Source organism: Saimiri boliviensis, chromosome 12, assembly GCF_048565385.1.
Source record: "Saimiri boliviensis isolate mSaiBol1 chromosome 12, mSaiBol1.pri, whole genome shotgun sequence".
Lineage (NCBI taxonomy): Eukaryota > Metazoa > Chordata > Mammalia > Primates > Cebidae > Saimiri > Saimiri boliviensis.
In genome coordinates, this window is record NC_133460.1 from 50,586,820 (window position 1) to 50,613,755 (window position 26,936).

Below are 26,936 nucleotides of genomic sequence, written 5' to 3' on the forward strand. Positions count from 1 at the left end.
TCAGGGTTCAGGAGGATAGGAGGGAGCTGAGCTGCTTGAGCTACGCGATATCCTAGGCACCGACCAACCCCTGAGCTGCTCAGTCCTCCCTGCCTCTTTAGGGCCATTCTCAGAAATCGCCTAGCTGTGGCTCCAGGCTGATGTCCCGTCCCATGCTTCCTGTGACCTGGCTGGCTTCCCATCCCCCAGCACCCTGTACACTGCCTGGCACCGCATCGTGGTATATTAAATTATTCTCCAGCCACGGAATGAACAAAGGAACAGGAGGGTCACCCTACTCCTCCTGCTGTTTCCTTGTCCTGTTTCCGGTGCTTTGGGTGGGTCTGTTTCCAGCAGGGTAGCCAAGCTTCCTTGCTTGCCTAGAGTCAAAGGCACTCCCAGGACAAGGGACTGTAACTTATTAAAACCAGGACAGTGCTGGGCGTAGTGGCTCACACCTGCAATCCCAGCACTTTGGGAGGCTGAGACAGGCAGATCACAAGGTCGGGAGATCAAGACCATCCCGGCCAACATGATGAAACCCCGTCTCTACTAAAATACAAAACAACTAGCTGGGCGTGGTGGCATGCACTTGTAGTCCCAACTACTTAGGAGGCTGAGGCAGGGGAATCACTTGAACCTGGAAGGTGGAGGTTGCAGTGAGCCAAGATTGCACCACTGCACTCCATCCTGGCAACAGAGTGAGACTCTGTCTCAAAAAATAATAATAATAAATAATAAAATAAAACCTAGACAGTTTCAGGCAAACCAGGATGGTTGGTCACCCTAGTTTCTAGTCTCATTTAGGCAGGCCAGAGTCCCTTCCAGCTGAGCATGTGAGACAGAGAACACCCAGGACCATGCTATCCTGTAGATACTTCAATTTCAGGACCATGCCATCCTGTAGACTTCAACTTTCTTTTTTTGAGACAGAGTCTCACTGTGTCACCCAGACTGCAGTGCAGTGGCGCAATCACAACTCACTGCAGCCTTGACCTCCTGGGCTCAAGTGATTCTCCCACCTCAGGAGAGTAGCTGGGACAACAGGCATGGGCCACCATGCCCAGCTAATTTTTTGTATTTTTTTTAGAGACAGTTTCACCATGTTGGCCAGGCTGGTCTCGGACTCCTGACCTCAAGTGATCCACCCACCTTAGCCTCCCAAAGTGCTGGGATTGATTACAGACACAAGCCACTGTGCCCAGACAGAAACCTCTTGTTTCTTTACTGCAACCAGAGCAACTTGGTGGGGAATTTCCTGAGAGCAGACTTAAAGTCAAGGACCTGACAAGGCTGACTAGAGGGGAAGTGAGAATATTCCTTTCCCTAGATAGTGATTGTGAAACCAGACAGTGCTCTTGGCTGAAGCACCCTGTTCACAGTCACTCAAGAGCGATTCTGGGGAGGGGCCTCCCACACACCCACTCACCCACATGTGTGTTATCTGCTGGTCCTTAGAGTGGGAGGACTGACTGGGGCTTCAGAACTTTTTGGGTGTGTGAAACCTCCATTTTACCAAGGAGGATTCAGGCAGTTAGTATAAGACATTTATGTGTATCATTTACATGTATTGTATTTGGGCATTACTCTGTTACAGAAAGTTTCGCGAAACTAGGGTCAGGATTTGCGGGCTCGTAGATACCTCTCTAAGGATGGGGCTCATGGAGAGACCTGTGATCCCAGCTCTGCTCAGACTAAATCTTCCTGACAAGGCAAGCCCACCCGCACTGCATTTGGGAGGGTGAGGTGAGGCAGGAACATTTGGAAGAACTTAGGAGAAAGAGCTGCGACCGGAGGAACTTGATGGGGAATTTCCTGAGAAGAGACTTAAGGCAAGGACCTGACAAGGCTGAATAGAGGGGAAGAAGGACGATTCCTTTCCCTAAATAGCGATGGTGAAACCAGACAGAACTTGGCTGAAGCACCCCATTCACTGTCAGTCAAGAGCGATTCTGGGGAGGGGCTTCCCACACACCCACTCACCCACATGCATGCTATCTGCTGGTCTTAGGGTGGGGGGACGGACTGGGCCTTCAGAACTACTTGGCTGGGTGAAACCTCCATGTTACAGAGGAGGAAGCAGGCCCAGAAAGGGGCGTGCCTGGCCCAAGATTCCACAGGGAGGCAGAGACAAGGCTGAAACCAGAACCAAGTTACTGCTTACACACCCACCCCTGCACCAAGTCCTTCTGTTTGAGCCACGTTAATACAGGGAGCCTGTGTCTCCTGGTTTTCAGATATCTAGCGCTCAGAGAGGTTGGATGGCTCAGGCAAGATGGTCACACAGCAAGGCAGAGTGATCTAAGCTTTCTCACTGGTCAGAGGAGAAGTCGGAAAGACAGATGATATTCAGTGTTGCAGATAAGGAAGACATTTCTGTAGGCTACTTCTCAGTCCCTTCAACAGTTATATGTTGAAGAGCTGCTCTATGCCTGAAGACTTAGCTAGAAACAGTCAAATGTAGTCTTTGCCCCAGGAACTTCTTTTTTTTTTTTTTTTTTTTTTTAAGATAGATCCTTGCTCTGTCACCCAGGCTGGAGTGCAGTGGTGCAATCTCGGCTCACTGCAACATCCACCTCCCGGGTTCAAGTGATTCTCCTGCCTCAGCCTCCTGAGTTGCTGGCACCATGCCCAGCTAATTTTTGTATTTTTAGTAGAGCTGGGGTTTCACCATTTGTTTAAGCTGGTCTCAAACTCCCGACCTCAGGTGATCCGCCCACCTTGGCCTCCCAAAGTGCTGGGATTACAGGTGTGACAGGAACCTGTCTTCTGCTGAAGGAGACACGTGAGAAACAGGTAAACTAATGTAATTACTATAGATAGTGGTCGGTTCTTTTGAAGGAACTAAACGGGTACTCTGGGAGAGATGAACAGGGCAAGTTACTTCTGTTAGGGTGGGTGAATGGTGCTGAGCAGAGATCAACTGGTGGTATATTTGGAGAGCAGTTTATCAGTAGCAATCAAAACTTTAAAGGTGTAAACCTTTTAATTCAGCCATCTCCTCTTCTAGAAATCTGCCCTACCAAAATACTAGTATACACGTGCAAGGATTTATGTGTAGGGATATTCATTGCAACATTGTCTGTAGTAACAAAAAGCTGAGGCAACCTAAATGTCAATCAGTAGGGGAGCAGTGAAACTGTACATCCATCCAGTGACCCATTATGGAGTAACATGAGGGAGACATAGGCCACACGTTCCGGTGTAAAAGGATGCCCACGAGATACTGTTCTTTAGGCAATTTCACGTATTCATTTATGTTTAATAGTTATGCATGATTTCGGTAGTTAGTATAAGGCATTTTTATGTATTATTGACATGTCTTGTATTTAGGCATTACACTGTTAGAGAAAGCTTTCCAATATGTATGGTTTGACCCCACTCTTGCTTAAGAATGTAACTGTGAGTGTTGTTTGTATGTGCATGGAGCAATATGTACCAGATTGGTTTGGATATTTTGTTTTGTTGAGACAGGGTCTCACTCTGCCATCCAGGCTGGAGTGTGGTAGTGTGATCATAGGTCACTATAACCTTGAACAACTGGGCTCAAGCAATCCTCCTGCCGCAGCCTCCCCAGTAGGTGGGACTATGGACATATACCACCACCACACCTGGCTAATTTCTATTATTTTTGAATTATTATTATTACGGTCATCATTTTTATAGAGACAGGGTTTCACTTGGTTGCCCAGGCTGATCTCAAACTCCTGGGCTCAAGCAATCCTCCCTCTGCCTCTCAAAGTACTGGGATTATAGACATGAGCCACCATGCCCAGCCTAGACTGTTAACAGTCACTACCACTAAGGAGTGAGATCAGAAGTGGGAGGAAGTCAGAGTTCTCTTTCTATTAATACTGTATCATTTATTTTCTGTATTATTTGGGTTTGTTGTATCAGGCATGTATTCCTTTTATCATGTTAGAAATTTGCATTTTTAATATTTTACCTCTACTCTCCTAAAACATAACAAAAACAGGTGAGCCAGTTCGGGGCCCAGACTCACTGTGTGGTGGTCAATGCTGGTTTCCTCTGTCCCTGCTCATGGCACAGCCACTGTGCTGGCAGGCAGGCCAGGGACAGTGCTGGCCTTCCTCTGGCCACTTTGCAACCTCATCCATCATCTCGGGGGATGCGGGGGCTGTGGGCATGTGGGGCTTGGGCTTTCCATGCTGGGCCGGAAGGTTCTGTTCTGAGTGCCCGCCCCTGGCAGTGCTGATTCAGATCCCAAGTGACCTGCTTGACAGTGGTCCTGCCTCGTCCCTGCAGATACTACATGAGGCCTGTTCTTGCAGCCCACGTGTTTTCAGGTGAAGAGGAGCTGCCTCAGGACTCCCCCAGCCCCCCTTTGGTGGCCTCCAGATCCAGTGACTCCCACACACCTCCCCTCCGCCCCATCCTGAAGAAGACGGCCAGGCTGGGCTTCTGTGTCACCTACGTCTTCTTCATCAGCAGCCTCATCTATCCCGCCATCTGCACCAACATCGAGTCCCTTCACAAGGGCTCGGGCTCACTGTGGACCACCAAGTTCTTCGTCCCCCTCACCACCTTCCTCCTGTACAACTTTGCCGACCTGTGTGGCCGGCAGCTCACAGCCTGGATCCAGGTGCCAGGGCCCAACAGCATGGTGCTCCCGGGGCTCGTGCTCCTCCGGACCTGCCTCATCCCCCTCTTCGTGCTCTGTAACTACCAGCCCCGCGTCCACCTGAAGACTGTGCTCTTCCAGTCTGATGTGTACCCTGCACTCCTCAACTCCCTACTGGGGCTCAGCAACGGCTACCTCAGTACCCTGGCCCTCCTCTATGGGCCTAAGATTGTACCCAGGGAGCTGGCCGAGGCCACAGGGGTGGTGATGTCCTTCTACCTGTGCTTGGGCTTAACGCTGGGCTCGGCTTGCTCTACGCTTTTGGTGCACCTCATCTAGGAGGGAGGACACAGGACATTGGTGCTTCAGAGCCTCTGAAGATAGGGAGAGAGTGCAGGGGGCCATGGAGGAAAGGGCTGGAGTTTTGCTTGGGACAGAGAGCAGAGCACACTCAGGCCTCATCTCTCCCGAGATGCCAGTGAGCCACGTTCATGACCATTCCTTGAAAGGCAGATATTCCAGACACATTAGCAGAGCACTCCCGAGACATCTGAAGTGGAAATGGTACAAAGCAGGAGTACTCCCTTCATAGCTGATGGTGAACATTCCACCTTCCTTCTAGCCCTTCAAAGGTGCTGCCAGTGTTCGCCCTAGAGTTGTTACAAAGCCGGTACCGAAACCCAGCCACGGGCTCTTTGCACCCTCCCAGCTGTGCTCATTCCAGCTGACAGCAAGACGCAAGCAAATTCTCAGCCCTCCTTACCCTGAAGGAGTCTCCCTGGAACAGAAGTCCCCCTGGCATGGCCAGTCCCAGGCCCAAGACTCAAGTGTGCACAGACCCCTGTGTTCTGTGGATGAAGGACTGCCACCCAACCAGACTGGAAAGCCCAGAAAGACGGGCCTCCCATGAAGGCTTCATTCCAGAGGGACCAGAGGGCCCCCCTGTGCAAGGGACCAAGCATGTCTGGCCTGGGATTTCAAAGAAGGATCCTTATGGTCTGGTGGTCTATGGCCTGGGTCACGATGAGGGGCTTTTATTGTTCATGTTTACAAAATGTCAAAGCCAGTGGTTCAAGGGCATAATAAATACTTGAGTATTCAGTGTAAGCCTCATTACTGTCTCTGTTGGTCAGAGTCTTAACAGGCAATGGCATGCTCAGATTAGGCAATTTGAGGATTTTTAAAACATTTATTATTTTGTTATTAAGACAAGATCGTGCCCTGTCACCAGGCTGGAGTGCAGGGACTCAATCACAGTTCACTGCAACCTTGAACTCCTGGGCTCAAGCAATCTTCCAGCCTCAGCCTCCTGAGTAGCTGGGACTACAAGTGCACACCACTATGCCTAGCTAATTTTTGTATTTTTTAAATTTTTTGTAGAGATGGGGTCTTACTCTGTTGCCAAGGCTGGTCTCGAATTCCTGAGCTCAAGCAATCCTCCCACCTCAGTCTCCAAAGTGCTGGGATTATAGGTGTGAGCCACTGCACCCAGCATAATTTGAGAATATATATATATATATATATATATATATATATATATATTTTTTTTTTTTTTTTTTTTTTTTTTTGAGACGGAGTTTCGTTCCTGTTACCCAGGCTGGAGTGCAATGGCGCGATCTCGGCTCACCGCAACCTCCGCCTCCTGGGTTCAGGCAATTCTCCTGCCTCAGCCTCCTGAGTAGCTGGGATTACAGGCACGCGCCACCATGCCCAGCTAATGTTTTATATTTTTAGTAGAGATGGAGCTTCACCATGTTGACCAGGATGGTCTCGATCTCTTGACCTCGTGATCCACCCGCCTCGGCCTCCCAAAGTGCTGGGATTACAGGCTTGAGCCACCGCACCTGGCCTTAATTTGAGAATATTTTAAGAGCAGGTGTAGGAACCCCAGGAAGTTGTGCATTCTATCTAAAAACTAGTTAACAGTGAGGTCATTCCAGTCCAGGCCTGATGCGGGGAGGGGAGGAGGCCTAGAACCTAGAGAGTGACTTTGTCTGGGGATGGAGTGGGACACACCCAGCCTGCTGTAAGCCCACAGGAGGGAGCTGAAGGAATAAATTCCCTCCATTCTTTCCCTGATCTCCATGCCCCTGTGGACCAAAGCCCAGCCAGCAGCAGGTGGAGAGCCTGGAGAGTGGCCTGGAGGGGCAGGGAGGTGCCTGGCCCATGGTCTCATGCATTGTAGGATCAGCTAGCCCCTTGGCTTTCACAGGTTTATTTTTTGTGAACGTTACTGGAGCTCTGAAGCTTTGATCAGCAGAATTAGGTGTTGCTTTGTCCTGGTTTGTTGCAAATGATTGTGTATGTTGAAGCTGCTCTTTCTTTTTCTTTTTTTTTTTTTTTTTTTTTTTTTTTGAGACAGAGTTTCGCTCTTGTTACCCAGGCTGGAGTGCAATGGCGCGATCTCGGCTCACTGCAACCTCCGCCTCCTGGGTTCAGGCAATTCTCCTGCCTCAGCCTCCTGAGTAGCTGGGATTACAGGCACGCGCCACCATGCCCAGCTAATTGTTTGTATTTTTAGTAGAGACGGGGTTTCACCATGTTGACCAGGATGGTCTCGATCTCTCGACCTCGTGATCCACCCACCTCGGCCTCCCAAAGTGCTGGGATTACAGGCTTGAGCCACCGCGCCCGGCCGAAGCTGCTCTTTCAAAAGACAACCCCTAGGTTCCATTGCTCTGTCTGAGGAGGCTGTGGTCCCTCACACTGATGATCCCCTGATATGATGAGGAATTTATATACCTAAAAAGAGGCACCTGTTTCTTCCTTGGAGAAACAGCAGGGCTCAGGAATCAGAGCGAGAAAGGAACCAGATCAGACCAGGATCTCTCTCTCAAAGGTCCTACAGAAAGAACAGAGCTTGCCTCCAAGACGTGGCAACCACTAGAGCCATGAATGAGCCCTCTGCTTCTCTGCAGAAGCGCGCTGGCTCGGTGGTGCCCTGCAGAGGCTGATTAAACTGAGAAGCAGTCAGTAATCCACCCAGGGGCAGCAGTTTATGTTCCCCACGTCTCAGTCTAGTACACACTCCCTCTCCTTGGCTGGAGATTAAAGAGGACACCCTTGATCAGGTTTCTGAAACTCGAAAAAAGAAAAGAAAAAATTCTCCCCTCCCTTTGCAGGAGGCTGAAATCTCCCCGTTGGTTTCTTCATTGACTTTAGTGCTGTGGATGATTTGGAGTGTTGGTCTAGCTGGTGACCCAACTTAACCATAAGTGTTTTAGAAATGGGCAGCATGGGTCGGGCGCAGTGGCTCACGCCTGTAATCCCAGCACTTTGGAAGGCTGAGGCAGGCGGATCGCTTGAGGTCAAGAGTTTGAGATCAGCCTGGCCAAGAGGTTGAAATCCCAACTTCACTACAAACACAAAAATTAGCTGGGCATGGTGGCGGGCACCTGTAATCCCGGCTACTCTGGAGGCTGAGTCAGGAGAATCACTAGAACCCGGGAGGTGGAGGTTGCAGTGAGCTGAGACCACACCGTTGCATTCCAGCCTGGGCAAAAAGAACAAGATTCCATCTCGAGAAAAATAAATGGGCAGCATGCCTGCCTTAAAGTAAGCCAGTAGTCTCGAGCTTGGAGATGGCGACCACCTTGGAGCGATCACCTGGGAGCTATTGGGGAAGGAGTAGTGGGAGTTTCTCATGCTCTGTTGTAGGGGAATTGCTTTCAAAGAAGTGGAGGAGGCATCTCTGCTAGAGAGATGATTTGCAGTTAGCGTGGAGCAGAGGGAGGCGGAGGCCAGCCATGGTGATGGTAAGACATGGAGGTGATAGACTGAGTGGCATCCACTTTGCCAGGGGAGGAGAGGCTGCTCTGCTGGGAGGGGCTGGCAGCTGGGCTGTTGGGGATAATCCAGGCTTTCACTGATTCTGCTTGGTTACTCAGCTTAGGGGGCATTTCACAGAGGGTCTTTCCCTCCCAGGGAGGGAGGAAGGAAAATAAAAATGCATCTTCAGGTAGAAGGGTAGATGGGAGAGTTCAGGCATGCTCGTTCCCCTCCACTGTGAGAAGCAGCTCCTGAGCTTCAGATTCTCTGGGTCTCAAGTCTTATGTGACCCCAGCAGGCTTGTGAACCAGCTCATATGTTTGGAGGAGTGAATAAAAGTCACCAAAGAGGAGAGGAGCTTTCAATGAGGGAGGTAGATGGGGTTCCCTGAGGAGTTGTCTTTGTCTAAGAGTTCTCTGACTTAATCCCAAGTGGCAGTTTTTAGGACACCATACACATGTTCATTTTCTTTTTCTTTTTCTTTTTTTTTTTTTTTTTTTTTTTTGGAGATGGAGTCTTGCTCTGTCGCCTAGGCTGGAGTGCAATGGCGCGATCTTGGTTCACTGCAACCTCCGCCTCCCAGGTTCAAGCAATTCTCTGCCTCAGCCTCCCAAGTAGCTGGGATTACAGGTGCCCACCCCCACGCCTGGCTAATTTTTCTATTTTTAGTAGAGACAGAGTTTCACCATCTTGGCCAGGCTGGTCTTGAACTCCTGACCTCATGATCTACCGCCTCAGCCTTACAAAGTGCTGGGATTACAGGTGTGAGCTACTGCCCCAACCACCTCTTTAATTTTTATTTTTTTTGTTTCTTTGAGACAAGCTCTCACTGTGTCACCCAGACTGAAGTACAGTGGTGTGATCACAGCTCACTGCAGCCTCGACCTCCTGGGCTCAAGTGATCCTCACACCTCAGCCTCTCCAGGAGCCAGGACCCCAGGTGCATGCCACCACACCCAGCTAATTTTTTTTTTTTTTTTAATTTTTTGTAGAGGCAGAATCTCACCATGCTGCCTAGGCTGGTCTCTAACCACTCAATCAAACACTGTGTTTGTGTTGTCGTGTTTTGTGGAAGGTGGAACTTGAAAGTGATGAAATAAGATGTTTAGCTGAGGGCATTTCTGCACAATGTATTGGAAGTGTGGCTTGGCTCCTCCTGACTGGTTGTAATAACATGGGAGGAAAGAGAAATGACTTAACTATGGAATGGTGAAGTGAAAAGGTAGGAGGGATCAAGCAATTCTCCCACCTCAGCCTCCCAAAGTGCTGAGATGCCAGGCATGAGCCACTGCGCCCAGCCACTTTTCTCCTTTATTTAAAGCCACATGAGTGGACTCTTCAACTAGTGGGTGACAGGGTCTTTTGAGAGCCTGCTTACTCTTACACACATGGGAGCTGGCGGGGGGACTTGAAGCAGGGGTGATATGAGCAAAGACCCCTCATTCCGCTGCCTCCCACTCAGTGCTTCAGGGAGAAGACTTCGACCTCCTCATCAGCTCGGAGGTGATGTGGGCGCTTAGCTTCTGACACTTTTATAGAGAACTCTACGTAGAAAAGGGGGCAAAGCCTGTTGCATATTTACAGTGTATTCCAGTTGAGTGTGGATGGAGAGCCCGTGCACGCCTCCACCTGTGGGCTTTCTGAGTGGGAGTGCCTTGTGCCTATTCTACCATCTGTGGTGGCAGCATTGGCAGTGCCAGTGTGGTCCTGGGCCTGAGTCACTGTTGCCCCTCACCCACCACTGAGGCTGCCCAGTTCCCAGGCCAGCTTTGCTCCAGCAGGACCCTAGAGAGAATTTCTGCCCCACCATCAGGTAGAAGCTGGGACTAGTCATGTAGCCACAGAGGTAGCCACTGGGGAAGGAGTAGTGGGGGTCTCTCATGCTCTGTTGCAGGGGAATGGCTTTCAAAGAAGTGGAGGAGGCATCTCTTAGAAAGATTCTTTGCAGTTACTGTGGAGCACAAGGGAGGTGAGGGCCAGCTGTGGTGATGGTAGGGCATGGAGATGATAAGACTAAGTTGCACCCACTTCACCAGCCCCCGCTGCTGAGGTGCCCCCTGCATGGCTCACTGCTGGTAAACCTGTCTTGGGACAGCAGGGTTGTGGGACACGAGACACAGCTTCAGGGGTCAAGAAGTCTTGCTTCCAGCCCCACCAGCCACCATCTGTGTGAGTCAGCCTTCCTGAGTCTCATTTCCTCATCTGTAAAATAGGGATAATAATAAGTCTCAGAGCTGTGACCATCTGCTGTGCCACTGAGCCAGCCTTTCACCCCAGTCATGCCCACTGCCCAGCCCACACAGGCTAGAGCTGCACTAGGGCTCACAGCCTTTGCAGCAGGCAACTCAGGGCACAGTGCACACCCCCTGTTGCCACCAGGCTTCTGCCACTCAGGAAGTCCAGGGTAGCCTCAGCCTGAGACAGTGAACTCAACTGCAGGCTGCCCTGGGCTTGCCCCTGAAGGAGAGTGACAAAGATGGCCATGCTATCTGCCCCTCCAAGCCAGCTGACCCACTGGCCCTGTGCTCCCTGCTGAGAACAGTCCCAGCCCTTCACTGGAAGTTAGAGGAGCTCCAGGGTCACAGCAAAGGGCCAAGGAATTGACAGTCACAGGATTCAGACCCTCACACTGAGGTTGGAAGGCTGCTTCTGCCACCTCTTGCTGGATCACTTTAGCCACATCCTGCTGGTGCCCTTTTCTGATGTCTAAAATAAGAAGCTGGCCAGGTGTGGTGGTTCACACCTACAATCCCAGCACTTTGGGATGCTGAGGCGGGAGAATCGATTGAGGCCAGGAGTTCAATACTAGCCTGGACAACATAGTGAGACCCTGTCATTACAAAAAATAAGTATATACAAAAATTAGCCAGGCCTAGTAGTGCATACCTATAGTCCCAGCTACTTAGGAGGCTGAGGCAGGAGGATTGCTTGAGCCCAGAAGGTGGAGGTTACAGTAAGCTAGAATTGCACCACTACACTCCAGCTTGGGCAACAGAGTGAGACTGTATCTCTAAAAAAAATAAAAAAATAAAATGAGAAGCCTCCCAGGACTGTGGAAAGGATTAAATAAGCCCTGATATCATATGCAAAGTACCTGACATATGATAGATCCTCAACAAGCTTGGTTTTCTTCCACTTTTTGCTGCTGCCTGGAAAACCTGTTGCAATGCCAGCTGCTTCCCTGTGGAGGGTTGTACCCTGTACCCAGTGCTCAGTGGACTTGCCAGGCCCCTCGCCTGGTCCCCAGACCTAGAACCTGACGCCTGTTTGATGCCCAGGCCCCCTACCTAGATCTGCCTGCCCAGACATGCCTGACCTGGGGGCAGGGTACACTAGGCAGAAAGCTGGAAATCCAAAAGACCCCAGACCACTCACTTTGTCCTCTGGCCAGGCTGCTTCACTTTGTTTTCGCTGCCTCAGCTGGAAAATTGGGCACCCCAGTACCCACTCTATCACTATCGTGAAGGCACAGCCATGGACAGAGATGCCCTTTAGAAACTGGTGTAGTTCCAACAGGGTTACGAGAGCTGGGCTCGGGGGGGCGTTCTGCCTAGATCTGGGACCTGACCACGTCCTGGCCGTGGGACTGAAGGAAGTCCAGTCCCCGCCTCCATTTTCTCATCTGAACACTAGGGGGCGACTGCAGTACTGCTCTCATGTCTGGTTATGATGATATACCTGCAACTCACATAACACGTTTGGAATGGAGCCTGGTGCTACAGATGAATGCTGTGTCCTCCCCAAATTCACATGTTCCAATCCTAACCCCCACCTTGACGGTATTAGGAGATTGGGTCTTTGGGAGGTGATTAGATCATGTGAGTAGAACCCTCATAAATGGAATTAGTAGCCTTATAAAAGAGACACAAGAGAGCTCCCTCGCCCTTGTGCCATGTGAGAACACAGCGAGAAGATGCCCCTCTGTGAACCGGGAAGCAGACCCTCACCGCACACCAAATCTGCTGCAACCTTGATCTTGGATCTCCCGGCCTCTAAAACTGTGAGGAATTAATTTCTGTTGTATATGAAACACCCAGTCTATGATATTTTTGTTACAGCAGTGTGAACAGACTAAGACAAATGTCAAAGCGCTTGGCTGAACTGTGTTTGTGTTTTAGTGTTTTGTGGAAGGTAGAACTTGAGAGTGATGAAATAAAATGTTTAGCTGAGGACATTTCTACGCAATGTATTGAAAGTGTGGCCTGGTTCCTCCTGAGTGCTTATAATAACGTGAGGAAAGAGAAATGACTTAAATATGGAATGGTGAAGTGAAAAGGAGGCAGAACTTAAATATTTGGAAAATCCTCAGCCTATTCAAATTGCAAAAAATGAGAATACTACGGGCGTGGCCAAATGACTGTTTGCTAAGGAGATCAGAGTGGCTCAGCAATCTGACCTGGGCTCTGCAATCCACTGCTGGCCATGTGCTTGGGAGCAGGCCCTGCTTCTGCAGCAGGATGAGAATGTGGTCTACGTCGACTTAAAGGGCGGTGCTGATCATTGAGCAGCTACTCTGGTCAGGCTGTATCTATGTACAGTATCCCTGCCAGGTGAGGTGGGTCATCCCCATTTTACAGATGAGGAAACTGAGACTCAGAAAGATGAAGTCAGTAAGAGACCACGTTGGAATTCAGAACAGAGCTAGGAGGTGCCAAAGCCTGTCTTTCCTCTTCACCCTGCTGCCTTGAAAGATTGAGAAGCGCACTTCCAGTTTAAATCATTTGTGGATCTGAGGATGCCCAGAGCACATGCTGAGTAGACAGTGAAGGAGAGGGAGAAGCAGAGTCATGATGAACTTGTCCAATGTGAGGGACAGGGGCCACCCAGCCTGCCCTCAGTGCTTCTATGGTGGCACTGATGGGTCACTGGTCATCAATACCCAAGGCTGCAGATGTTACATCACTTGAAACATAAGGTTCATGGAGGCAAGAGCAAGATCTACGAGCATGTGATGCAGGTAGAGAGCTTCACCATCTGGATCTCATGTGCCAGGTGCCTCAAGCCTGTCCTCTCCAGCATGCCAAGGAACTGTGGGTGGGCCCACCTTCCCAGACACGGAGAATAGTAAAGTGTGAAGTCCTACGATAGCCACGCCTCCTATTCCCAACTTAAAACACATGCCTAGAGCTGGCAGGGCCCTGAGGCCACCAAATCCAACCTCTACCTCTCAGCAAGACCATACTTGGTCTACTGTAAGCCAGCTGGCCCCAGGCCTGTGCTGACCAGCAGTTTCTAACAGAATGAGTCCTGGAGGCCCAAGTAGATTGAGCGTCCTCAGTCCTGTTCTTCTTATTTATTATTATATATATTTTAAGAGGTGGAGTCTTGCTATGTTGCTGAAGCTGGAGTGCAGTGGCTGTTCAGAGGTGTGATTATAGCTCACTGCAGCCTCCAACTCCTAGGCTCGAGTGATCCTCCCACCTCAGCCTCCCAAGTAGCTGGGACTACAGGCATGTGACACTGTGCCCGGCTCTTTTAAAAAATGAAATATAACTATATTTTCCAAAACAAAGTATCAGTGAGAAAAATGCCATTGTTTTACATTTTTTAATGCAATTTTTTATTGATACATAATAGATGTACATATTTTCAGGGTACATATGATAATACAGTGATATCATTTGTAAAGATCAAATCAGTGCAATTGGGATAGCCATCACCTTAAATATTTGTCTTTTCTTTATACTAGAAACATTTACATTATTTTATTTTTATTTTTCAATTTTTAAATAGAGACAGGGTCTCCCTATGTTGCCCAGGCTGGTCTCGAACTCCTGTGCTCAAGCAATCTACCCACCTTGGCCTCCCAAAGGAGGAGGATTACTCATGCCTATTATCTCACACCTGGGATTACAGGCATGAGTCACCACGCTTGGCCCAAATGATTCTCTTCTAGCTATTTTGAAATAAATGGATTATTGTAAAGTGTAGTAAATACTGAAACATAGAACACTAGGTCTGATTGGTGCTGTTCTGGTTCTGCAAAGAGCCCCCGTGTTCCTAGCCCACTTCCCATGCACTCACTCCAGGCTGAAGGGTGTGAGGTCCTCTTCCCCACACTCTCACCTGACAGTCTCCATCATCGCTGTACGGGTCTGCCCTACTCTTTGGAGTTTAACCAAGGCAGAATGTTTGAATATCTCTGGACTTCTTATAGTTTTGCTACTTCCTTCTAAGAGTCTTATGTGGGGCCCCTGGGTGGAATGGGGGATTCATGGAACCCCTGAGATCATATGCAGAAATTTATGTGCTTCCCCTGGTGGAGGGGCTATAGCTTACATCAGATAGTCAATGGGGTCTGCATTCCCAGAAGGTTTCCGAGCCCCTGGGTGCCAAGCTACAGTGACCTGTCCTGTTTAATGGTGTTCTGGACAGAGCACAGTGCTTAAGGGTAGGAACTTAGAAGCCAGACTGCCTGATTTTGAACCCCGACTCTTGTGTCTTGTTAGTCAGTGACCCTGCACAGTTTCTTAACCTCTCTGTGTCTCTGTTTCCTTATCTGTAAAAGGCATTGACAGTGTGTCTGTCTATCCTGATGGGATTGTTGTGAAGATTAATTAATCCACATAATGCTCCCCATCCAGACCAAATGGTTACTTTTCCTCCTGTCGCCCTCTGAGGTTGGTAGGGCAGAGGCTATCCTGACCACTTTTTCAATGAGGAAGAATGACAGAAATAATACAATAACCCAGTTCCAGAGCTCTGCCTGCAAGTGCAGCAGGTCCTGCTGGCTGTTCCATGAAATCATTGCAGAGAGAAAGTCTGCACGCTGCTCTCGGAGGTGGGAGGATTCCTTTTAGAGTGTTGGGGAATAAACCAGATCTATCAACAATTTCAGTCCTGGTCAAGTAGTGAGAACCAGCCATAGGTCACAGGAGGTAAGAGGTGGCTTTAGGTGTGAGTCAGGAGCCACACATCTGAATGGGACTGTTAGCATATTCACGATGACTTTCTTGAAGTCCCCCCTGTCTAGTCAGATTTCCAGAGAAATAGAGGAACTACTACTGCTTATTAAGCACTATGAACTAGGCATGTGAATGCATAATCTTAATCCATTCAATCACTAGGCAGGATTATTATCCTCATTTTGTATGTGCCAAAACTAAGGCTCAGTCACATAGCTGCTAAGTGGCAGAACTGAGATTCAAACCCAGGTCTGCCTGACTCCAAGACTAATGGCCACAGCAGCAGCAGGCCTCATCAGAATCACCTGGAGCACTTGGTAAATGCAGATTGCTGTATCCACTCCCAGAAGTCCCTGATTCCACAGATCTGGTGTGGGGCCTGAGAATTCGTAGTTCCAGCAAGTTCCCAGGTGGTGCTGATGCTGCCGGTCTGAGAACCCCATGTGGAGAACCACTGCGCTAAACCAAAGAGTGATGAGGGTTTGTCAGGAGCTCACACCTGGCCCGGGGAGAGAAAGTGAGGCCTTCATCTGCTGTGGTTCCAGTTGAGGGCTCAGGAACTGGGAAGTCTTTAATGAAGCTAATGCATTGTGGACACTCACTCAGCCTTCCTTGAAAATCATCACAGATTCAGGGCAGAGCCTTTGCATTTTAAGTGCCAAGCTCATCTTCTTCACCACGCCCCAAGGTTGGCACCTGGTGGCTTTACTCCTCACTTGTGTCTTTCCCACCTGCTCCCTTCAGCTGAGGCCCGACACCATCAATATTCAGGAGGGCGGAGGGAGGGGGCAGGGGTGAGACATTGAGGCTGAGAGCCAAGTCTCAAGGCGTGCTGCGATGACAGGCGGGAAGGCGCTGTGGTCTCACCCTCTCAACAGCATTCCTGTAACTGGGGAGCAGTGGGTGGGGGTGCGGAGCCGCCTCCTGCCAGGGGCACAGTCACACCTCCTACCTGTTCTCCGGATCTCATTAGCTGCTGAGGTGATGGTAACTTTTTCATTTTGCTGAGTCTTTGCTGAGACTCAAAAAGGGAAATGAGCCATTACCAACCAGCAACACTTTTTGAAACAGAAACAGAATTCACTGCCTTTTCTAATAATATCTAATATTGTGTGAGCTCAGAATGCAGAACTCTGGCCTCATCTTTCAGAAGAGAGACGTCTGTGGGTTGCCTTCTGCCTCTAAAGCTTTGGGAAAAAAGAAGAGGAGGGGTCAAATGTCAAAGTGTGCCTGGCCTGTTAGTGCCATAGCAGTTGGTATTTAGTGGCCGGCCCTGGCCTGTTGTGAGGATGTCGGGAAATTTCCCTTTCCTTGCTTTCTGCTGCTCAAGATCCCCAGGCTCTGCTCTGTTGGGTAAGGAACAGCCATCTGGATTTTTGAAATAAGGGAGTCAGGATACAGGGCTTGGAATCAGAAAACTCTGAACCTCGGCATCCTCATCTGTAAAATGGAGATATTAATCCTGCATGCCTCGACATTCTGATCATGTCAGGGTGCCTTGTGAACTGCAAACTAATTAATTAAACTAGTTTTAACGGGTAACAGTTATATCAGTATCAAAGAGTGGCTGTGGTCACAGCTTTGTAAGCAACACATTCCTCTGTTTACTTACGAATAACCTGGAATTCGTTTCCACCATTCCCTGGAGTTTCAAGTCCCTAAAAAATCTTCAAGCTGGTTTGGCTTTGTGTCTTCTAGGTCCTGTTTACACTTTGCTTCACCTCTATTTTTGCCCGTTCTTCCCCATCTTCCAGTTATACCTAACACCACCACTGACACTGACAAACATAAGCTGTGTTATTGTAATGTAAATTCTTGGCAAATAATTTAGGAACTGCCTCTTCTTTTTCACCAAAAAAAATCACTATGGCCGAGCACAGTAGCTCATCTCTGTAATCCCAGCACTTGGGGAGGCCGAGGCAGGCAGATCATTTGAGGTCAGGAGTTCAAGACCAGCCTAACCAATATGGTGAAACCCCATCTCTACTAAAAATAAAAAATCAGCTGGGCGTAGTGGCATGCACCTGTAGGCCCATCTACTCAGGAAGCAGAGGCAGCAGAATCGCTTGAATCTAAGAGGCGGAGGTTGCAGTGAGTTGAGATCACACTACTGCACTCCAGCCTGGGAGACAGAGCAAGACTCCATCTCAAAAAAAAAAAAAAAAAACAAAACAAAACAAAACAGTCTAATAGAGCAGTGTATGCTACAAGAGGTATGCAGATTTTTATCAGGCCCAGAGAGACTGCGTGTGGGACTTTAGTCATTCCCTGCCCCTGTGCCAGGGCAATTTTTTAAGGACATTTTGTTCCTAATTAGCCTCACCCATCATCTTCATGTTCCTGGAATTTGTGGTACAAAGGACAATGTATAGCCAACCAATAGTTTGTTATTTTTAAGAGACAATGTCTCACTGTGCAGTGAGTAGTGTGGTGATGCAGTCACAGCTCACTGAAGCCTCAACCTCTCTGGCTCAAGCAATCCTCCTACCTCGGCCTTCCAGGTAGCTGGCACTACAGGTGCACCACCACACCCGGTTAATTTTTGTATTTTTTTTTTTTTTTTTTTTTTTTTGTAGAGGTGGGGTTTTGCCATCTTTCCCTGGATGGTCTCGAACTCCCAGGCTCAAGCAATCTGCCTCCTCTTGGGTCTCCCAAAGTGCTGGGATTACAGGCGTAAGCCATCCCTTGTCTCCCTTCATTGCCCAGGCTGGAATGCAGTGGTGTGCTCTCGGCTCACTGCAACCTCCACCTCCTGGGTTCAAGTGATTATCCTGCCTCAGCCTCCCGAGTAGCTGAGACTACAGGTGTGCACCACCACATCCGGCTACCATATTTGGCCAGTCTGGTCTCAAACTCCTAATCTCAAGTGATCCACCCACCTCGGCCTCCTAAAGTGCTGGCATTACAAGCGTGAGCCACGTGCCAAGCCCTGTCTTTTCTCAAGGTCACTTGGCCTCTTCTTTTTCCCTTAAAAATTCAACGTCACAGAACTGAACAGGAGTGCTCCGATCTCTGGGCCTCGAGGCCCAAGCTGGGGTGGCACAGCAGGGGCTGGTGGGGAGGTGCCCAGGCCGCAGGAAGATGCTCCCAGCTGCCGCTCCGGGTCTCCCCTGCGCTTGGGCTGCCCGGAGACTCCCATGGCGGTGATACAGGAAGCGGGGTGTGGCGAACCGTCAGGTCCGCAAGACCACCCCGTTCAGCAACCCATGGCGATGCCGGGCCCGCCGCGCTCAGCTCGGCCAGGAACAGCTCCTAGAGGCAGGGCCCGGACCGCCCCGCTAGCCGCTCTGTCAGGCAAACCGCCACCGGTCACAAAGCAGATGGTCGCGCGCGGCTTCCGGGAGCCGCGGGGCAGGCCGGGAGCCGGGCCGCACAGCCAATCCCCGCGCGGGGGCCGTCAGTAGTTACCGGGCAACGGGGTGGACGCCCAGTCGAGGGGGCGGAGCCAGTAGGTCGGGGAGAGCGGGCTTGAAAGCTCTAGAGAGGCGACCTGCCAATTCCGGAATTTTGTTCTGTCCCCAGGTCACGCATTCCAACCTGGTCCTGGAAGAAGATCGTCAACGCAAATGATAAAAAAATAAAAAATAAAAAAAATAAACCATGGGAACAACTAATGATTTAAAAAGATACTCATATTTGTTGACCACTTACTATCGGCCTGGCTCTTTGCAGGGATTATTTAATTTGATCATCTGATTTTGTAGGGAAAGTATGTTCACTGTCCCAATTTGTAAATGAGCACACAGGAGTTTAGATAGATTAAGCATCTTCGCCAAACTACCTCAAACTAGGAATCGGCAGAGTTGAAATTTGAACTTGGGTGGTCATGAACTCAGGTGGCTTGTGTTCTTAATGAGTCAAACCGTCGACACACATTTCAGTTCAGCGAACCTAAATATGTGTTCTATCTAAGCCATACAGGGCCATTCCAGGTTTTATGGGGTCTGAAGCTTAGACAATTTGGGGGTCCCTCTTTTGAAAAAAAAATAATAAAAAAGGCAAATATAAAATTAGGTACAAAAAAATAGAACTTATTTTGAGTGTAAAAAGAAATCTCAATAAAATATTTTTGCTGGCGGGGCGCGGTGGCTCACGCCTGTAATCAATCCCAGCACTTTGGGAGGCCGAGGCAGGTGGATCACGAGGTGAAGAGATCGAGACCATCTTGGCCAACATGGTGAAACCCCGTCTCTATTAAAAATACAAAAAATTAGCCGGACGTGGTGGCACATGCCTGTAATCCCAGCTACTTGGGAGGCTGAGACAGGAAAATCGCTCCTGAGACAGGAGGCGGAGATTGCAGTGAGCCGAGAATGCGCCATTGCATTCCAGCCTGGGCAACAAGAGCGAACTCCATCTAAAATGTGTGTGTGTATATATATATATATATACACACACACATATATATATACGTATATATATATGTATATTATACGTATATATGTGTATATATATACACATATATACGTATATATATGTGTGTGTGTATATATATATATATATTTGCTAATTTTACAAAAATATATGACCATATGAATGCCTAGCTAGGGACTCAATAAAGACATCTTTGACCCTTAGCTTCCATCGAAATCCTTCAACTGATGTCAAACTACCTTGCCGGCTTCTCTGAGGTTCTCCTCCCCACCCTGTCTCCCAGCCAAAGGGCCTGAAGACCCTAGCAACAGGCTTAATAGAGCTTTTCTGGCTGTAGGAGCAATTTGGCCTGAGTCAACTTGAGTGCCAGAGGGTGAATGCACTCAGAAGCAGTCCTCAAATACTGATGTACAGGGAGCTGGTGGATAAATTCCCTAGCTTCCTCACCCCTCAAGTGAGATGATGCTGAGACACTTAGTGGTTCTTAGGGTGTAGCCCAGACCAGCAGCAATCTGTACCACTTGAGAACTTGTTAGAGATGCAAATTCTCAGCCTACTACTACCCTGTACGTACTGAATCTGAAACTCTCCGGGCTGGGGCCCAGTCATTGGTGTTTTAACGAGCCCCCCTAGTGAGTCTGTGCTGAGTTTGAGAGCCACCGTTCTGCGAGGCTGTTCCCCAGAGCTTCCTTATGGGTTTGAGTTCCCATTGTCTACAATGGTAAACTGCTTGATAAAACATCATTTCCGATCTCTTTCCCTTTCTTGCCTCACTTCCTCATTCTTCAGCTGGAGCTTCCTGAAGTCGCTTCTAATAAACTACTTTCATTTAAATCCTTGTCTGGGATTGGCTTCTAGAGAAACACCACCTTAGAGAACAACTCAGGGAGGTGTCATTGCCCAATGAGGAGGAGGAGGATGGTTGGCTTCAGGGACCATTTGCTTATTGTCTGATTCACCATCATAATGCCTCAGTTGAGAGGGAGATGTTGTCCCCTCAATGGGGATACTAGGGTTTGGAGGATTTAAGTGGCTTGCCCTAGGATTTGAACCCAGGTCTGCCTGAGTCCAAAAGGTGAGCTCCTTACCAGTGAGGGCAGAGAGCCAGCCCGTGTTTTGCTCTCTTGTCATTCCTACTCTTCTCAGAGCTGGCAAGTGTTAAATGAGAATTATAGGAGGCCATTGTTTTGGACTAAGTTTCTGAATTAGGCCCCAACAGACCAGACTAAAAATTCAAAGGGAATCACCCACGCTAAAGTTCCATGTCACTAAACCCAAACTAAGTAGTTACCTGAAAAGAGGTAACAGCCAATTTCCCAAACAGGCCAGTTCAAATCTCAATGGGCACAATAGTGAATCCCCTCTGCTTTATTCCTCATATGAAAGAAGTAGCCTTGAGTTACTGATGTTAATGAACAGTTATTTTTCTATCATTCTGTTTCCCTGTCCTCACCTCATGAGGAAAGTAGCTCTGGAACAACTAACAGACTCTGTTCTTCGATTCTGTTTCCTTCAGTCCTCTCTGTCTATAAAACCAACTCCCTCTGCTCAGCTTATCGGAACACTTATTTTATTTTACAGGATGAAGCGTTGCCAGATTCTAGAATTGCAATAAAGCCATTTGAGATCTTTAAGCTAAATCTATTTGTCATTTTGTCGTTTGATACAGGGATCCAGTTTTGTGGTGAGGAATGCTATAGGCTGGACACTTTGAAAAAATCCAGAGTGCACTCTGTAGACACCGCTGGCCTGACATAGTGGGGTGCATTGTCTTGAGAGCTCCCTGGCTCCCAGTGCCTAGGGTCCTTCACCCCATGCTCCCTCAAGGTCCATCCCTACATGTGTACGTCTAGCCCACAGCTTGTGCCCAAGCATTTTCCCCTTAACCTGGAGCTGGAACCCTTCCTTTCACAAATACCAGGAAGTTGAGCCAGATCTGCATCTGAGGGACACTACAAGTGATGGGGAGGAGCGCTTACCCCTGAACTCTGTTCTGTCTGGTGTTTGGAGGCCCAAGGTCACTGGGTTCTTCAGATTTCCAGGAAGCTATGGCTCTCACCCCCTTCCCACCTGCACTCATTTGGAGACTTTTACACTTAAGAGGAAGGGCCCTGCCTTCTCTGGGCCCGCAGCACCTATGGCTTGAGGTCCCAACTGTCTTGTTAACAATTCATCTCCCTACGATGTAGGAATGATGGCTGTGTTAACAGGTTGGGAGGCATCTAGGGGAACACGAACAAGATGACAGACCTCGGTCTTGGGCTCTGCTGCGGACTCTGGGCGAGTCCTTTTTTTTACCTCTCAGAGCCTTGTTTTCCTCATCTGTAAAGTGAGGAGTCCTGCTCCCCTCCCCCCAGGTTGTTCTGGAGGCTGTACTCACGGCCGGCAAGTAATGTACACACACAAGATGGCATGCACAGCAATGGGTTCAGGTTGCAATTGGGACTTCCCTCTGTTCCCTCCATCACAATTGATGAGGGAATTTGAGGCTGGTCTTGAGTTCTCCAGGACCCTGGTCTCCAGTTCTCCAGGACCCTGGTCTCCCAGCGGGTTGCTGGGGATGCTCAAAAGGTAAGGGTCCCTCCCCAGGACATTGCCAGCTTGCCTTTCAGAGAGGAAGGAGACAGAAAGGGTCACTTCGGCAATCACTAAATTTAAGGATGTCCCAATGCTTCACCCTGTCCAAAACTGACCCCCTACTCCCACCACCAAGTCTAAATTGGGTACCTGTACAAATTCTCTCATCATACCATTCACTCTTCCTTTGTGACACCTATTATAAGTGCTAATTATTTATCAATATGTGTTTATTTAAACAAAGCTTCATTATGAAAAGTTTCCAACATTTACCAGAAAAACCCAAAACAGAATAGTACCACAGACTCCATATACCTATCACCCAGCTCCAACAATGATCAACTCGAGGCCAATCTTGTTTTATCTCTACCTCTGTTCACTCCCACCTTCTAGTATTAATCCAAGGCAACACATCTGTAAATGTTTTGGTAGGCATTGCTAAAAATAAGGGCTCTTGTATAAAACATAACCGCAAATACATGTCATTATGCATTTATTCAAACCCACATAATGTACAACACCAAGAGTGAACCCTAACTATGGACTTGGGGTGATGATGATGTGTCAATGCAGGCTCACTAATGTATCAAATGTTCCACTCAGGTGGGGGTGCTGATAATGTGGCAGGTTGTGCATGACAGAGGGGAAGGGAGTCTACGGAAAGTCCCTGTACCTTCTTCTCAATTTCTCTGTGAACTTAAAACTACTCTAAAAGAGGTTAAGTCTTAAAAAATAAAAATAGAGAGTTCAACAGCAGGTTTCCAAGATGCCGCCCAAAGGAAAAAGTGGTTCTGGAAAAGCGGGGGAAGGGGGAGCAGCCTCTGGGATGACAGTACTGACAAGAAGGCTCAAGGTCCCAAAGGTGGTGGCAGTGCAGTAAAGGTCAGACACATTCTATGTGAAAAACATGGCAAAATCATGGAAGCCATGGAAAAGTTAAAGTCTGGGATGAGATTCAATGAAGTGGCTGCAAATATAGTGAAGATAAAGCCAGGCAAGGGGGCGACTTGGGTTGGATGACCAGAGGGTCCATGGTGGGACCATTTCAAGAAGCAGCATTTGCCTTGCCTGTAAGTGGGATGGGTACGCCTGTGTTTACAGACCCACCGGTTAAGACAAAATTTGGATATCATATTATTATGGTTGAAGGAAGAAAATAAAATCATATGAAAGACTGAAAAAAAAATAAATAAAAATAAAAGAGCAAAGTTCCTATTATTAAATCTAAAAAATGAACAATAATTCTTTGGTATGTGATTGTTGTTAAATGTCTATCTCCCTCCATCGGGTTGGGCGCCTCATGAAAGTCTGCATGAGACCTACTAGGTCCTTGGTGAGTAATTATCGCACGGATGGGTGGATGGGTGGGTGGGCAGGCGGATGGATGGATGGAGAAAAGGCAAAGGGAGTTGGGAGCCCATTTTGCTTTCCACGGATGCTGTCAGATCCCCTCAACCCTAGGGTGTGATCACTGCCTTGCAGGTCTACAGACTCTCTCATCCTCTTAGATGTGAGCACCACCGTGGAGCTGAAAACCTTTCTCAGTTTCTTTCCCTCCCAACCTGCCTTCCGCAGGATCAGGCAACAAGTCCCTAATCCTCTCCTGTTGGCTGCAGCCTGTTCCCACCGTGCAGCTAATTCCACCTTCCGACTTAATCATCATGCTTAGCGCTTTCAATAAGGGCTTTTCATCTTCAGAGCACTGCTCAGCCATTACCTGATTACTGTAATCTGTCCAACTCCCAAGACGCCAGCCAGCATGGCAAAGAGAAGCTTCCTTTATTCTCTTGGAGACTCAGTCTCCTCATCTGTAAAACTGAGTTAATATACCTAACTGGCATAGTCAGTAAAATGAAGTCCAGAAAGTGTCTGCCACTGTCCTTTGTCACCTAACAAGCCCTCAGTCATTGCTTATTATCTGTTCCCTGTATAGTGTAGAGGTTAATTCTCATTAGGGAGCCCTGGATTTGAATCCAGCTTCCTCTACTTAGTTACATTTTCTGAGTCTCAGTTTCTCATATCTAAAATGGGGTTGATGGCACCTACCTCAGTTGGCTAGGCAGATTAAATGATGCAACATGTGTGTGATGTGCAGGGCACAACACGAGGTACCTCAGAAGTCCTTCCTGCCTTCCTGGAAGGGAATGGAGGCAGGGAAAGAGAAGGAGGCTGCAGCGTCCGTGGGGAACGTGCCAGTTACTTCTTTTCGCTTTTGTCCCTCAAGGTGTTTCAGCAGAAGAAAGATGCCTAACGTACTCACCATTACATCCCCAGCAACTACCCTTTTGCCCAGCCGTGAGCTCAACAAATAAGTAAAGGAATTTGGTGTGATATGGGTGGAAATACATCTCAACAGAACTGGACAGTTTATAGAAGATGTTCAGATTGTTCTTTATCTCACAACCAGGTAAAGTAAATAGGCCAGGGATCATCTCCACATATTACAGATGAGGAAACTGAGGATCAGGGAGAATAAATACAAGGCCTGTAAATGTTAAGAGCTAGAGCCACCCCATCCCAATTTGGATTCATCAGGAGACGTGTCCAAGTTTTGCCCTCTAGAGGAGCTGGGCCTCTGTCTCAGCTGGAGTTACAGGTCTTCTTGAGACCTTCTAAAGCTACGAGGATTCTGCCTGCTAGCCCTTCCTCTCACCCTACCTGGTATGAAGATGTATCCCAGTGTACCTGTTTCTGGTTACTGAGAATTTCAGCATCCGGGCAGCCATGAACAGCTGCTGTGGTTGTAACTGCAACTCTAGCAAAGTTGCAGCAATAATAACAGCAATGAATCAGCAAAGAAGTTAAGTCCTTACCATAAAGTTGGGGATGACTCTGGGAGGTGATAGAGGGCCCCCTCTATACACTGACTGGGCCTGGGTTAGGAGCATTTTGGGAGGCTGAGTGGGGTGGATCATTTGAAGTCAGGAGTTCAAGACCAGGCTGGGCAACATGATGAAACCCCATTTCTACTAAAAATACAAAAATTAGCCAGGCAGTAGAGGTGCACACCTGTAATCCCAGCTATTCGGGAGGCTGAGGCAGGAGACTCACTTGAGCCTGTGAAGCAGAGGTTGTGGTGAGCTGAGATCATACCACTGTACTCTAGTCTGGGCAACAGAGTGAGACCCTATCTCAAAAAAAAAAAAAAAAAAAAAAAAGACTCTTTGGATAGGTACCATCAACCCATTTTACAGATGAATTAACTGGGCCATGCAAAAGTTAATTAAGCTGCCCAAAGGGTCACACAACAAGGAAGTAGCACAGGTAGGACTCAAATTCAAGCCTACCTGGTTCCAGGTCCCACTGTGTTACCTTTAGTTGTGACCTGCATTTTATAAAGAAGGAAGCCAAGGCCCAGAGATGGGCAGTGATGTTCCCAGAGTCACACAGCCGGCTAGTGGCTGAACAGAGACTGAAACCAAGAGTTCAGACTTCCAGTTCCAAAACGACCCCATAAAGGTACCTGGCCCACAGGAGTTCTTCAAGTCATATTTGTTTTTTTGGTTTATTTTTAGGTTTTTTTGTTTTAGTTTTTTTGTTTGGTTGGTTTTTTAGAGACAGGATTTCACTCTGTGGTCCAGACTGGAGTGCGGCGGCACAAACATGGCTTGCTGCAGCCCTGAACTCTTGAGTCAAGCGATCCTCCTGCCTCAGCCTCCCAAAGTGCTGGGACTGCAGGTGTGAACCACTGCACCAGGCCATTTGTGATAGAAACAAGGCTAGGGAGACTCCCTGGATGGCTGAGGATGGGGAAGCAGCAGGGTGGAGCAGACGGTGAAGAACAGGGCTTGCTGGAGACGACCAACCTGCTGCTTTTTTTCTAGGAGTTTCTCTAGAGCCTTCCTTCCCTTCAAAGTAGGGATTGGGGAAGTGTCCCAGGGCTAGGAAGGGTGGGCGGTGTCATGCAGCGCTCAGCCTGCAGGTGGCGCCCGGCACTGCAGATCTGGACTCACCCAGGGAATGGGAGCCTGCAGGGGATTTTCCTGTGGCTGGGCAGGGCGGGGCCCGGGCAGCGGGTCTCTCACCAGTGTTTTCAGGATGCCCCTAGATGACAGCTCCCCTCTCACCCGGGCCACCTATGCCTGGCTGTGGCAGCAGAGGGCTGACAGGGCCCGGGTGGGAACTCACACCTCAACTCCCTCCTCTCTGGCCATGCCCTCTGCAGGGTCCTGGGTGAGAAACCCCAGAAGGACTTGTGGTCATCCAGTTGCTTGACCTTGGCCAGTTTGCTGGGCCTCTTGGACTTTCCTCATCTGTACAGCAGAAGTAAGTGGGTTTCATTTTCAGGGTATTGGGAGGATCAGATGGAACATTTATAAAATGCCTGGCCCATTGCAGGCACTCAAGCAGATGGGTACTGTCAGGGTTATTCCCATGGACAGTGCTGCCTGTCCTGATGCCACATCTGCCTGGCAGCTATCTCTTCTTTGTCTTTCCCATCTCACAATGCTGATCCATCACACCGTGCCTTACCAGTCACCTCCACATTCTGTTGTCCATTCCCTACAGACCTGGTACTGCCTGAAAGGCAGTCTACAAGAGCGGTTAAGTGGAAGGCCCCAGGTCTCACCGTCTGTGTGCAAAACCTTGCCTCTGCGGCTTCCTGTGTGGCCTCCGTCAAGCTCCGTGGCTCCCACTGTAGATTCTTAGTGCTCGCCACTCCATAGCACAGCCTCCTGGAGGCTAGGTTGCAGCCATGTGACTCACTAGCTCTGACCAGGGAAATGGGGGAACAGGAATGATGTGGGCAT

The 26,936-nt window shown here is 48.8% G+C and overlaps 1 protein-coding gene and 1 pseudogene across 1 annotated transcript in view; both read left to right on the forward strand.

The window, feature by feature from the left end:
• SLC29A3 (solute carrier family 29 member 3) overlaps window positions 1–5,662 on the forward strand; it is a 45,760-nt gene extending 40,098 nt beyond the window's left edge. Inside the window, exon 6 of the mRNA XM_003928628.4 lies at window positions 4,246–5,662. Within this exon, the coding sequence (XP_003928677.2) occupies window positions 4,246–4,900 (655 nt within the window). The 3' untranslated portion in view covers window positions 4,901–5,662. The remainder of the gene's footprint in view (window positions 1–4,245) is intronic.
• A 17,171-nt stretch (window positions 5,663–22,833) lies between these two features.
• Window positions 22,834–23,364, forward strand: LOC120367412 (peptidyl-prolyl cis-trans isomerase NIMA-interacting 4 pseudogene; annotated as a pseudogene).
• Window positions 23,365–26,936: the final 3,572 nt, after the last annotated feature.